Source organism: Anguilla rostrata, chromosome 5, assembly GCF_018555375.3.
Source record: "Anguilla rostrata isolate EN2019 chromosome 5, ASM1855537v3, whole genome shotgun sequence".
In the NCBI taxonomy this organism is placed as follows: Eukaryota; Metazoa; Chordata; class Actinopteri; order Anguilliformes; family Anguillidae; genus Anguilla; species Anguilla rostrata.
This window is the reverse complement of record NC_057937.1, coordinates 37,604,790-37,618,975: the sequence shown is the minus strand read 5'-3', so window position 1 is coordinate 37,618,975 and position 14,186 is coordinate 37,604,790. Positions and strand designations below refer to the sequence as shown.

Genomic DNA, 14,186 nt, shown 5'->3' with positions numbered 1-14,186 from the left:
AAATCCCCTAAATCCCAAAATTTGAGGCCAAATAAGCGCACCACGAGTGGTAAATGAGTGATAAAGAAAAATGTGAACAACCAAGTCAACAGAGAATGAGACCATGAAAATCACATTTTTATGCGCTTTCATTTATATACACTTTATGGTACAAACTAGATTAACAATCATTCTCATGTTTTTGTCCTTATTTCACTTTTATTAAAGACAAAACAATCAGTAATATCAATATTTTATTATTGTTGTTAATAACAATACAAAAATATGCACAAACCCCACAGATTGATTTTATACTGGAGCATTGTACAATTTTGAGTCAAAACAAAAAGCTTGATAAATGAGGTATTCAATAACCACTTGCATATGCAACTGTAATAAACAGACCAGGTTCAATTGAAATTTTTTAAACAACAAAATCCAAGCCAGCCAGAGACCATGTTCCACAGAGTATCAACATCTCCGTTTCCTGAGAAATGGTAACTTGCCAAATACAGAATACAAAAAGCAAAGCGACAAATAAACAAAAATGCCTAAACCCTAGCGTCCAGCAGGTCACTATGACCTTGCGTTGGAGGATTTGTGTGTGTGCAGGTCACTGTACACACAAGAGGTTTCTTTAAAACACACATTCCCCCGTCTGTCACCATCAATACGAATAGTGATAGTAATCCTCTGCCCTGAGGTGTCTAGGTACAGTGGGTCCGGCAAATGAATAAATATGCCTTGTTGCAACCAAGCAGGAAACAGGAACTCGCTCCGTCCCCAATTAAATAATATCTTCGTAGGAGGAATGGGAGGGAGATACTTCAAATGGATTCGTAGTTAAAAATTATTTTTCATTTACAATTATATGACCAGGAAAAACAATGTTTTGCCCTTCCTTGGCAATATCAAGAATAGTTTCCCTGACCCTTTGTTTAAAATTATACAAAGAAAAATGAAGCCTAACCCATTTTAAGTGCCCGTCTCCTCTTGCTGCTTTGCACAGTCTGAATTTGGGGCAGCAGAGGAACACAGAGAGCCAATGATGTCCCTGAAAGGCATGACACTACAGCCCATCTGTGAAGCATCTTTTATGGAGATGTCTACACATTATCAATAGACCTCTAGCAGATGTCAACCCTCTCCTCCACATACATTCAACTAACCACTCGGACCAATCCAGCATTAGATACATTGGTTTATCCAATAATTGCAAAGGTAGCCCTTCATTGAACGGGCAGAACACGAGGTGAAACGAAAGAGCGCCGTAGACTTGAGGTAGTATGTGTCAGACTTCTGATTGGCTCTTCCGCCAGTGGTGTCCCTCTATTTATGGACCAGTGTTACAAAGGTCTTGGAATTTTAAGGAACCGGAGCATTCTCTGAAAATGTTACGATTAAGGACCACCAACTCAAAGGCTATTTTCTGTGCCTGAAACCAAATTATTCACATTGAAGAGTCAGACTCAATGCACCGTTTGAGGCAGCTATCAACGCTCTTCTATTCATTGATTTTCACATTCTTAGTGACACATTTCTGTAACCACTGTTACAACCCATTTCAAGCACTGTGGTGGTGTTTCAAGAAATTCAGTTCATTGTATGATTCCGAAATGAATAAGTCTTTTTCATGACTTCATTTCCCTCCACTCATCCACCACTCACTTCCTCATCACTGTCAGAAAGACAGCTACACATACCCATACGCACACTTGCAGTTATGGCCCTGGTAGAACAGGGCCATAACTCCACCCAACACTGATAAAATATGCCACAAACACACAATGACAAACTGCCTTCACTCAAATGCTGAACATGCAAATTAATACATTTGTGTTTGATTTTTGTCCCTGAGTTTATACCTGGGTTTCCATGGTGGGATTTAGTTTATTGAGATTGATGCTCTTTGTCTCACCTCCACACACACCCACACGTTTATACACGTACAAGCTTGTTCTCACGAAGGCATGCATGCACACACACACACACACACACAGAGCAATAAGGACGGGAGACAAGTCATGTCTTAGCTTAAGTGATCGTGATTTAAAAGGTTTCTGTTTCATCAACAACTAATTTCTTTAGTATCACTTCAGTTTCTTGGAAAATCCATCATTAAAAGGGGAAGAAAATCAGTCTTGAAATCTGCATTAAATGTCATGTGATTGTTTGGTTTTCTTTTGTGAAACCTCTAATTTAATCTTTAAACTGTTAAGCTTGCACAAAAACCTTGCAAAAGCACTAGCATTGGTCAGTAGTAAAAATATTTAAGGTATCGACTACACTTCCTCCAACATCTACATGAAATATGGCATCTTCCATCTTCAAAATCATCTTTGAAGAAAGAGCCAGTTAGCGATATGACAGGTTCGACAGTGTACTATCACTATCACCACTCAACTGGCCCATTAAACTGAGACAAAACAGGGAAAACAGAAGCTAAAGCAGGCAGGCATCCATGCTGGGAGGGAAACATGCATGAAACCAGAAAGAAAATTCTCTTCCTTCAATAATTCCCACGAGCCAGAACAGAAGCACACTAATAAGCATAAACGTGGGCGAAAGATCTGAGGAACACGAGGCCATGAACGAGCTGGCAAACCCCCCCTTCGGCCCTGCCGAACCTCACATGGTCTGCCAGAGGGTACAGCTACGCCAGCATGGTTGTGTGACTCATCCGTCAGGCCAAGCTTTGGTGGGGGGGGGAGTTCCAGGCTTTCGGTTAAAGCGCACCAGGATCACGACATCTGGGAAGGTGGCTATGTAAGCATGGTCTTACGCAGTTAAACCGTGCGAAGACCGTGCATTGTGAGGACACGGCTACAAAAAGCGAGAGGGGGTCTTAAACCATGAATTTCAGGACACTGTTTAAAAAAAGGCAGACCAGTTCTGATGCGGCCGTCAGTAGTTCTGAAAAACCCAAACACACATCGACATGAGTAGCTTGACCCAATCAGACTCAAACATCATACGCAGCACATACAGTTGAGCCCAAAGGTTTCCATACACCTAGACTAAAGATATTCTAACTTAGTTTTTCACAACTCCGCACATTTCATGTAACCATACATTTCTTTTGGCAAGTCAATTAGGGAATCTACTTTGTTCACATCAGAGGTCATTTTAAAACAATCGATTAGAGACAGATTTATTTCAGCTTTAATTCACTATATCAGAATTCCAGTGGATCCAGTGGATCATACACCAAGTTGACTGACTCTTTAAACAGTCTGGAAGATTCAAGAAACTGATGTAATGACTTTTTAGAAGCTTCTGATTGGCCAACTGTCACAATTAGGAGTTAACTGGCACCTGTGGCTGTATGAAAGGGCCTACCTTTAGAGCCACTGCTTTTTTGCCCTTGATACCATCGGAAAATCCAAGAAACTGAAGAAACCTCAGAAAAAAATTGTGGACCTCCACAAGTCCGGTTGCTCTTTAGGAGCAATTTCCAAACAACTGAAGGTACCACGAGCATCTGTACAAATAATTGTATGCAAATATAAAACTCTTGGGACCATACAGACACTGCATCGTTCAGGAAGATGGCACAAATTAAGTCCCACGGCTGAACGAAATTTGGTCCGAAAGGTTCGACTGAACCCCAAGACAACAACAAAGGAACTGATGAAGGAGTTGGAGGCATCAAATACCAAAGTATCTACATCCACCATTAAGAGAATCCTATATCGCCATAGCCTGAATGGCTGTTGCGCAAGGAAGAAGCCCCTACTCCAAGACCGGCATAAAAAAGCCAGAATGAAGCTTTCAGGTGATCACCAGGATGAAGACCTAGCCTTTTGGAGGAGTATTCTCTGGTCAGATCAAACTAAAATTGAACTGTTTGGTCATAATGATCAGCGCTATGTATGGAGGAAAAAGGGTGAGGCTTTTCATCCGAAGAACACCATCTCAACTGTGAAGCATGTTGCATGTTGCATGGCAGCATCATGGTGTGGGGGTGTTTTGCTGGAAAAGGGACTGGTACACTTCAGAAAATAGATGGCATCATGAGGAAGGAGGATTATCTACAAATACTGAAGCAACACTTCAGGACATCAGCTAGAAAGTCGCAACTGGGTCTTCTAGCAGGACAATGATCCTGAGCATACCTCCAAAGTTGCAACAAAATGGCTTAAAGACAACAAAGTGAAAGTATTGGAGTGGCCATCACAAAGCTCTCTGTGGACTGAACTGAAAAAGCGTATCCGAGCAAGGAGGCCCACAAACCTGACTGAGTTACACCAGTTCTGTCAGGAGTAATGGGCAAAAGCAAAGTATTGTGAGAAGCTTGTGGAAGGCTACCACAAGCATTTGATTCAAGTTAAGCAATTAAAAGGCAATGTCACCAAATACTAACAAAGTGTATGTAAACTTCTGACCCACTGAAAATCTGATATAGTTCATAAAAGCTGAAATAAATGTCTCTTAGTTATCATTTTGAAATGACCTCTTATGGAAATAAAGTAGATACCCTAATTGATTTAACACAGGAAATGTACAGTAACATGGAATTGTGAAAAATTCAGTTTGAATCTCTTTAGCCTTGGTGTATGTAAGCTTTTGGCCTCAACTGTAGACCTATTAAATGGAGAGTAGGGTCGTTATGCAAGGCGACAGGCATGGCTGTCAGTGTCAGACAATGTTTGCACTTGCTTCAGTTCCAACCTGAATGAAAGACAACAGGCATGAATACGCTTTAGAAACCGAGGGACACGACTGGGGCAGTCTTTGGTATCCAGCTGTGCAATAATCAGAGACGAACATTCAGGAGGGAGGGCTGTGTGTAAAATACTGCCCTCCCCATTCTACCCGGCCGGCAGTCCATTTTACATTTTAAATGATGAACACTTGGTGAGAGCTGGGAAAGAGAAGCGATTCCAACGGTTGGGCTTGGCATTGGTGAAAGACACAGCGTAGTTGTTTTAAAGTTGGATTCTGTCCGGAGTCCAGTGTTCCTGATTTGCCGGCACTCTTCGAACCGCTGACCGCACCTGGTTTCAAAATGAGGAGGGTGCGTCACGTCCGCTTGACCGCACGAGGTATGCAGTGTAGTTCTCCGTGAGAGTCTTGAGGTATGTCTTTGAACGGTCTTGCAGATTTGTGCATTTTTTTTTGGTATGAAGTCCTGTTTTTAATGAAAGGAGTCCACAGGGGACCCCTCTGTAATTCCTGAGAAGGATGCTCTCCAATATGGAAAGGCAAATGTGAGGTATGAAATACAAACTGTGTTTTACAAAACGTCTGGTCCTGCTGTATTGGCAAGAAAAATATCCTTCTTGTGGCTTTGTTTGGTTTTTTGTTGGATTTTTTTCCAGGGCTTTTCTCCTTGTCCTAGGGGGAATCAAAACTGTAACATTCAACCCAATGCACAATGTACTGGGAAGCTTGAATTATGGTGCCCCCCACCACTTTGTATTGATTGACAGTTGCTATGGGAGTGATGAGGACCCTGGTTGCACAGGTGAAGGCTGAGGTGGTGACAGTGAACCCCAACCGTGCACAAGCCCAAGTCTGTTTTCTCCTCCCAATTTCTCCATACTGTTCAAACCAGAAGAATGCTTGCTTTTGCATAGAACTCACATCTAATCATTCTCTCCCTCCAGAAGTCCAGAAATTCAATAAACCTATTTATGAAGATACTACGAATCCCTCCTGACATTCGTGGAAGAGAAGCTAAAAGACGTGCGATATAAAATGGTTGTTCAAAACGTTAGACAGAGAACGTAGCTTTCACAGCACACTATCTGATTGAATTATGACAGCTGTCCGCCACCACGGCAAAACATTCCGTGAAAGATCCCCATTAGGAGAACGTAGCACAAATCAAAGGTTCCTCAGATTTGAACAAAATATAAAAAAATAAAGTTCATTCATCTAAAGTATACTACAGCTTTTGAGGTAAAGATTCTTGGATGATTAAACCACTGCAGATTACTTGATTTTGAGGTATGTAAAAAGAGAAAAGAGAATTATACTAAACGTAATTCAAAAGACAACACATGGCAATAAAACAAAGGTAAAATTCAAAATAAAAATGTTCAAGTTCAGTTGTGAACACCTGTCTGAGGGTTTTGGCTGTACATTTTTGATGTGTTGAACTATTTCCTGTGTGTTGTGTGTGTATGTACGTGTGTCTGTGCATGTATGTGTGTGTGTACACATGAATAGTTTTACTTTAGACCATGCTTTTGCATGTGTGGACAGCCAAGGTTAACAGGAGTGCTGAGGTACTTGTTGTGCAACAGTTTGCTCTGTTTCCACCGATCAAGCTGATCGGCTTGAGGTACTGTATCCCTGCTGGGGCCTGCGGGTTGCGGAAAAGCCTGGGGTGTGGGTGCTGTCCGTGGCTAGGGCTAAGGTGAGCTGCTGGTGGAGGGCTCGGCAGAACTGGGGCCCTTGGAGGAAGAGGAGGGGGGGCTCGGGCTGTGAGTGGAGGAGAGGATACCAAACCCCCCGCTGGGGCCAGCAGGGGGCACTGTGGCAGATGCGGAAATGGTTGCAGCCACTGTGGCTGGTGGACCAGACTTCTGGGCATACAGCATTCCTGCAAGGACACAGGCAGAGGCGCCACAGTCAAAGGGAAGAACACGGGAGAATTTACACAAGCCTGCAAGATATATCCAGCAACAGCGAGAATCCCGCTATAAAGCATTTGAGCTTTCTGTCCCATTTATTTAACATACATTTGAGAAATGGGAAGAAGAAAACAGGCAGGGTTTGGTAAAAGAAATAAGAGTCTTCACAGGAATCGTGAAATGGTCCCGTGGTACTTGTTCTGAAAGGCTAGCGGGCGAAAGAGGTATCGCACACACCTGAGTAGAGAATGCCGTTGACCTCCACTGACACGCTGATACTGGTGGCTCCGCTAGTGGAGATGGTAAGGGCCAGGTCCTGTTTGTCTTCTAAAACATTGATAGAAATACAGAAGGAACAGTAGGAAATTTGAAATAAGCAACAAGCACAATCCATTTTCAAACCCATTTCATCTGCAAATACAAAAAAGTCCAAGTATAATTAGTCTGACAGCTGCTGATAATGCATGTCTAATATTTAAAGTCGCATGACTGACAACCCAATGTTTTGTGGTGCGCAGAGACCACCATCCCTCACTGTACGACACTCATGTCATGCCTAAAGAGTCTCGTGATGTTTTGGGACAGTCAGCAGGTTTTTACACCAAAGGTTCCCAATTACTCTATTTCCCAGAAATCTTTAATTAAAGTCTGAAAAAAACATGTTTTTAAAAAAAGAAAAAAACAAAAAACAAAACATTAATAAAAAAAGTTTCTCTCACTTCAAGCTCAAAAGGCCTCCCATTCTGGGAGGGTAGCACAGCTGGCTGTAGAATTCTGGAGGCCCTAAACAAGACTGAACTTTGGGGAAATGATTGAATGATTGTGCACTAGGGGGGTGGGTTGGGTGGGGCCTGGTGAGAGAAGAAATTTGGGGGGAGGGGGATTGCTGGCAATGGTGGAGTGGTAAACCAGGGCAAGAGCAATAACATCTATTCACATTCTGTGAATACTGCATAATTACAATGTCTTTCACAAAAACAAAAAAATTAAATTAAATTGTGTGGCCCATTGACTGCGGCAGCCCGATAGCTTTGTTACGCCTTTGATTAAAGGCACTGAGTCTCGGTGTGGAGATCTGGAGCACATCGCAGAGGTGACCATCTTATCTTGGATCTCAATCTGCTCATGTTCTGCGTCATTCGCGAAAATGATTGCTCATGTATGTGGAGTCAAAAAAACTCAGCGTTCTTGTGCCGTGGAGCCGCATCGGTAGAAATCAGGACTTTTCCAAGCTCCCGTGAAACTCCGGCAGAGGCAGCAGCTGGTGGCGACTGCGGAGAGCATCATTGCATTTGTACTTCAGTGAGTTCCAAGTGCACGTCCTCCTCTGCTCCAGCCACGTCAATGGAGAAAAGGCCTGAGAACTGGTTAATGACCTTCTCAATGACGGCAAAGTCTTGAAAACGCTGGTGGAATTCTGTGATGAGGCGATGTGAATACTGTCACGTATTTCCACGTTTTCCCAGGAATGTTGGCATTTGGAAAACCTCTCTTACCTCTCAGAGTGGGGCAGTGTGTTGTTGGGTCACCTCCCAGTAAATGATTTCAGGAGCGTGTAGGGAAGACAAGGGCCATCTTGTCATACGCTTCCTAACTTAAACAGCTGCACGTGCAATTTCCTGTTCTGGAGGACACTTCCCGTTTAAAATAGGTCAATTACTTTTGGCTCCCTAAAATGGAGAAACTATGCTTTAAATAATATGGATTACCTAATATGGATGAGAATAACCTAAAATTAAAGTTGACAGTCACCACTTTCGTCATATTCATCGTTTCCTTACTAAAACAGAGCGAAAACAAGAAAAAATGTGTCACTGCCCAAACACTTACAGACTGCGCTGTATTAATAATAGTAATAATAATAATATGAAAATGTCTGTTTCTAGGAATAACAGAAACGGTAAAGGAAGAGAGGGGGCAAGGAAGGAAGGATGTGGTTAGGAATTAGAAAATGAATACAAAATGGCAGCACACATCCTGATGCAATGAGGTACTGAGACAGGTGAAGTTAGAAAATAAATCCATCAGAAGTACAGCAGGCGACTACAATATTACCTATCGCACGTTATCACGGTAACATCAGAAAATAACGGCAGAACTAAGAGACAGACCGTCATTTCAACCGACAGAGTTGACCATGTAGAGCAGAGGTTTTTTTGGTGGGCGTTAAGGTACATTTTTATCAATGTGGAAGGAAACCAACACGTCAGCAGTGTGGTTTATCTCACTCAACAGGTTCCCTCACAGAGGAAGCCAAAGACAAGAACCATGCGATTTTAACAAAATGTCACTGCCTTCAATAACAGAAATATACCACTCGGGAAACCACCCTGGACCAGGAGATGTATGGAAAGCTAATTGAACTGGGGTGACCGCTTTCCACAGACCAGGCAGGGTCGAGGGCGGGGGGGGCAAGTCGGTCGCTTACGTCGGGAGAAAGGGGAAACCTGGTCACCAGCGCCCGTGACCACAAGACCACTTCCTCATCGACAGACCAATGTAGAGAGATATTTATTGCTGCCCGGCAACAGCGAGTCTCACCTGTCCATGGACGGTCTCAACTACTCACACAACGGCGTAACTACGCTTTCATTTCCACTCCACGGCTCTCACCGGCTTCAGCCAATAGACAAGGCTGTCTATGGGCCACTGAAAAAGCACATCGATAGTGCATGTGATGCCTATACCAGACACAATCTAGGTAAAACCATAACAGTTCATGGCCTTCCTGGGATTGTGGCAATTGCCCACCCTCTGTTTGCAAGCCCCCTCAATATTCAGGCTGGCTGGTTTTACATCCTTATAAGGAAGTGTTTTGCTCTTGCCACCATTTGAGACGCCAGGACATATTTCCCAGTCCAGCTGGCCAGTGAGGTTGACTAAAAAAGGCTAGGTCTGCCAACCGAGGAGGGTCACAGTTCACCAAGGGTCAGATCTTGTTCTCTCAAAACTGTCAGATTTCAGGGAACAGAAGTTGCTTTGGTGCGTAACGCTTCCTGGTGTGCGATATGGTGCAATTTCATGGCTTCACCGCCGGACTCAAGACTTTACCGCACACCCACAGAAGCTATCCTGCTATGCTTGCTTGTCAAGGCTGGTGTTCCGTTGGAGGTAAATCCATACCCATACAGCTCCCTGGGGATATTAACGTTTTTGCTAACGACTGACACAGTGTCAAAATGTCCCTTCCCTTCGATGAATCCGTGAGGCTCCTAAGATCAGCAAACTCTTGGGAACAAAAAAATAAGCATCAAGTACTCACAAAAATGAATACATAAATAAATTTAAAATTAGCAACTGAGCCGATACAGTGGCATGAGTGCTCTCATTGCACATGACTGAACAGAAATTAATTTCTGGTGCTTGGCCTGATACTTGCTCCACGAGGTTACGTGAGAAATATTTGAAACTGCGTTTCTCAGAACTACTGTGGTTAACAGCTTATTCTTATCTTCGGCACATTATTGCGTCAACATCCTTTATAAAAACACCCTGTGTAGATGGTTTTTCTTGCTGGACTAACGGTCACCTACCTCACAGTGAACCCTTGTATCATTCTCTTGGACTTGGTTAGCATGACTGGTTTTGTTGAGGGGACAGGCTAGCTGCCAATTGTTTCGCTTTCTGTCTTCTCATTATATTCCTTCATTACAGCAACTGCATACTGGCAAATTAAACGGATGCCCTTGCCTCTGTTCTCATATATGTACGGCAGCTGTTCTGCCTCAGACCGGAAAGCACTTCAGAGGGTGGTGAAAACCGCCCAACGCATCACCAGCACTCCACTCCCAGCAATTCAGACTGTCCAGCACAAGCGGTGTCTGCGGAAGGCACGCAGCATCGCCAGGGACACCTCTCACCCCAGCCACAAACTGTTTGCCCTCCTTCCCTTTGGGAGGCGCTACAGGAATCTCCGTTCTAGGACCAGCAGGTTCAGGAACAGCTTTTTCCCCTCAGCTGTCACCTTGCTGAACTCTGCACCATGGTGACAGCCCCCATCCCGAATACCCCCCACGCCCCAGGCCCCCCCCGCACTCAACTAACTCCGATGACTGAACCTTGCACTGCCGCACCTTGCTGATAATATATTTAACATATTTATATCTATCCACTGTCTATACTGTTTATAACTGTCTATACTTTGTTTATACCACATTGTATTCATATTTATCATATTGTATTCATATTTATTCACTTTCATACTGTATATACCTTAGCTTTTCATTCCATATTCTATATTTATATTATACATATGTACATACACCTTACTGCACTTTACTGCTTGTTTTGCACTTCTGGTTAGATGCTCACTGCATTTCGTTGTCTCAGTACATGTACTCTGTGCAATGACAATGAAGTTGAATCTAATTGAATCTAATCTATATTATATAAATATATTTATTTTTCCAGCATAGCTGGAAACTTCTACATTCACTTTCTATTTTGCATACATTTGGTGCCACCATGTCGAAAAGCTTGCTAACACACTGTATAGAATCATTATTTAAAAAAGGGGTTTGGGGGCTGATATGTTTGGCCACAGAACTATATGGTTTTTAGATTTGGTTTTATGTGATAGAGACACCCAGTGTTCAATATAGGAATTACATTTTTTTTTACATTATATGTAATTAGAATTATATTTCTGAAATCATTTGTGAGCTGTTTCAATAATGGCCCGCAGGCATGCCCCAATCTTGACCTTTAAATGACATATCCTGTCAACAACATATCTTGAGTCATATCAACAGAGTCCTGTCAAACAATAGAGTGTACTTAATCAAACCAATTCACAATGACTACATAATAATAAAAAGATTCATTCAAAATGTTTTCCCCTTCCTTGTTCACTATTCAGTCCAGCAGCACAGTTTCTGCAGTAATTGCACTGGATGATTACACTTGATGAGTGGCTTGCACAGGCAAATGGAAAGAATGGGTCGCGTAATGGACTGGACACAATAATGGAAGTGTTTATCATTTGTGTGTGTGTGCATGTGTGTGCGAGTGTGTGTGTATGTGGGTGTGCATATATGTGCATGCATGCGTGTGTATGCGGTGTGGTAGTCTGTGTCTGTGTTGATGTGTGTGTTGTGTGACTTTGTGGTGTGTGTGCCATGTGTGTGGATATCGTGTGTGGTGTATTTGCGTTGTGTTGTATAGCTTGTGTGTGTATGTGCGTGTGTGTTCATGTGTATATGTGAGTGTGTGTGGCATGTGTGTGTGTATGTGTGTGATGTGGTGTGAGTGGTGTGTGTTGTGTATATCTGTGGTGTGTGTGTGATATGCTGATTGGGGCGTGTGTTGTGTGTGATATGCGTGTGTGTGTGTGTGCATGTGTGTGTGCTATGTGTCATATGGGTGTGTGTGTATGGTGTGGTATTGTGGTCGTGTGTGTGTGCATGTGCGTGTGTTCGTGTGTATATCTGAGTATATGTGAGTGTGTGTGCGCATGTGTGTGTGTATATGCGTGTGTGTGTGTGTGTGTGTGTGTATATGCGTGTGTGTGCATGTGTGTGTGCCTGTGTGCGTGTATATGCGTGTGTGTGCATGTGTGTGTGTATATGCGTGTGTGTGTGTATGTGTGTGTGTATATGCGTGTGTGTGTGTGTGTGTGATATGCGTGTGTGTGTGTGTGTGTGTGTGTATGTGTGTGTGTATATGCGTGTGTGTGTGTGTGTGTGTGTGTGTATGCGTGTATGTGCGTGTGAGTGTGTGTGTGCATGTGTGTGTGTATATGCGTGTGTGTGTGTTGTGTATGTGTGTGTGTGTATGTGCTTGCGCCTGTGTGTGTGTATATGCGTGTGTGTGTGTGTTGTGTGTGTGATGCGTGTGTGTGTGTGTGTGTGGTATATGCGTGTGTGTGTGTGTGTGTAGTGTGTGTGTGGTGTGTGTATATGGTGTGTGTGTGTGTGTATGGTGTGTGTATGGTGTGTGTATGGTGTGTGTGTGTGTGGTAGTGTGTGTGTGTGTGTATGCGTGTGTGTGTGTGTATGTGTGTTTGTGTGTGTGTTTGTGTGTGTGTGTATATGCGTGTGTTTGTGTGTGTGTATGTGTGTGTGTATATGCTGTGTGTGTGTTGTGTGTGTGTGTGTGTGTGGTGTGTGTGTGTGTGGTGATGTGTGTGTGTAATGCTGTGTGTGTGTTGTGTGTGTGTGAGTGTGTGTGCGTGTGTGTGTGTGTGTGTGTGTGTAGTGTGTTATGCGTGTGTGTGTGTGTGTGTGTGTGTGTGTGTATATGCGTGTGTGTGTGTGTATGTGTGTATTTGTGTGTGTGTGTGTATGTGCGTGTGTGTGTGTGTGTGTGTGTATGTGTGTGTGTGTGTATGCCCGCGTGCGGAAGGCTGAGCACTCGGGGGACCGGGGACTGACCGCGGCTGCTGTTGAGGCGCAGGTTTGTGGGGACCTGGGACGCCATGGCCAGCAGGTTCTGATGGAAGGCCTGCTGCATGAGCCGCTGCTGCTCCTCCGCCAGCCGCGCCATCTTCCTCTCCGGCCCGTCGCCCACGCCCGTCTCCAGCTTCTCCCGCAGCTGCTCCAGCGTGGCCGCCCGTGCCAGGCCCGCCACCTGCTGGTGACCCAGCGCCAGCGCCATGGGCAGCCTGCTCGGCAGCCTGCCGTGCAGCCGGGAGGGGGTGCTCTCCTCTGGGGGGTAGGCAGAAAACAAGAGGGGAGCGAGGCAAGGAAAAGGAAGGAGGGAAAAGAATAGGAGAGGAACGAGAGAAGAAAAGTCGCAAAGGGAAGAGAGAAAGCCAGACATGGAGGATATTAGTAGAGAAATATAATGCATAAAACCATTATAAGCATCAGATTACACTGGATTGTCATATAATTCATACTCTAGGGCAATTAAAGCCCCATCCCAGAGGGCTGCAGCTTCTCAAGGCTTTTGTTCCAGTGGCACTTAGTCACACAGTTCAACTAAAGACTGCCCAATGAATATAATTAGCTTTCTTCTACAGTTTACACAGTTCTGTTGGGTTTAAGGTGGCGGGAAAACCTGCTGGACTGCAGCTTTACAAGGACTGGAGCTCACGAGCACAGTCTTATGTCAGTATTTCTGCTGTTGTTCCAGTTCAGCCCAGTAGAGGGCACCCACACACCACATAACCAGTATTTGTGCTTGGTCATCTCTCAGGAAAAGGGGGGAAAATATAACAAGCAGCAAATAGGGATTGAATTTCTGGGTTGCATCTGGAATTCAGAACTAGAGTTAAAAAAAAAATTTTTTTAGATCAATTACCAGTTATCTGCTCCAATGCCACTGGGATGAACACACTCCTAGATGCCTCATAGAAATTATTTTTATTATTCACAGAAATTATTTGGTTTTGCTATTTGATCATTTTAAACAGACCTTTTTTAAACTATTTTACAAACCTTAACAATAAGCAAAACAGTCACATGGATTTTTTTCTCTAGCAGCAATAAGTCACCCAAGTCTCAAGCGCTTCTGATTTTTCCTCCATCCAAATCCTTAATTGGTTAATTGGATCAATTACAAGGCTGTATTTAATGCAGGAGACCATGTGCTCAGGAAGCTCAGTAATTAACCTTTAAAGACAGGGTGCCCAACCCAGTTCCTGGTTTCTCCAGGTTTCTCTAGGTTTGCATATCAACCGTCATT

At 43.7% G+C, this 14,186-nt stretch overlaps 1 protein-coding gene across 1 annotated transcript in view; it reads right to left on the bottom strand.

The window, feature by feature from the left end:
- Positions 1-220: 220 nt before the first annotated feature.
- si:dkey-205h23.1 (AT-rich interactive domain-containing protein 3B) overlaps positions 221-14,186 on the bottom strand; it is a 55,615-nt gene continuing 41,649 nt past the window's right edge. Inside the window, exons 7-9 of the mRNA XM_064336070.1 lie at positions 12,932-13,204; positions 6,798-6,887; positions 221-6,529 (exon numbers count right to left, since the gene is read on the bottom strand). Of these exons, the coding sequence (XP_064192140.1) occupies positions 6,339-6,529; positions 6,798-6,887; positions 12,932-13,204 (554 nt within the window). The 3' untranslated portion in view covers positions 221-6,338. The remainder of the gene's footprint in view (positions 6,530-6,797; positions 6,888-12,931; positions 13,205-14,186) is intronic.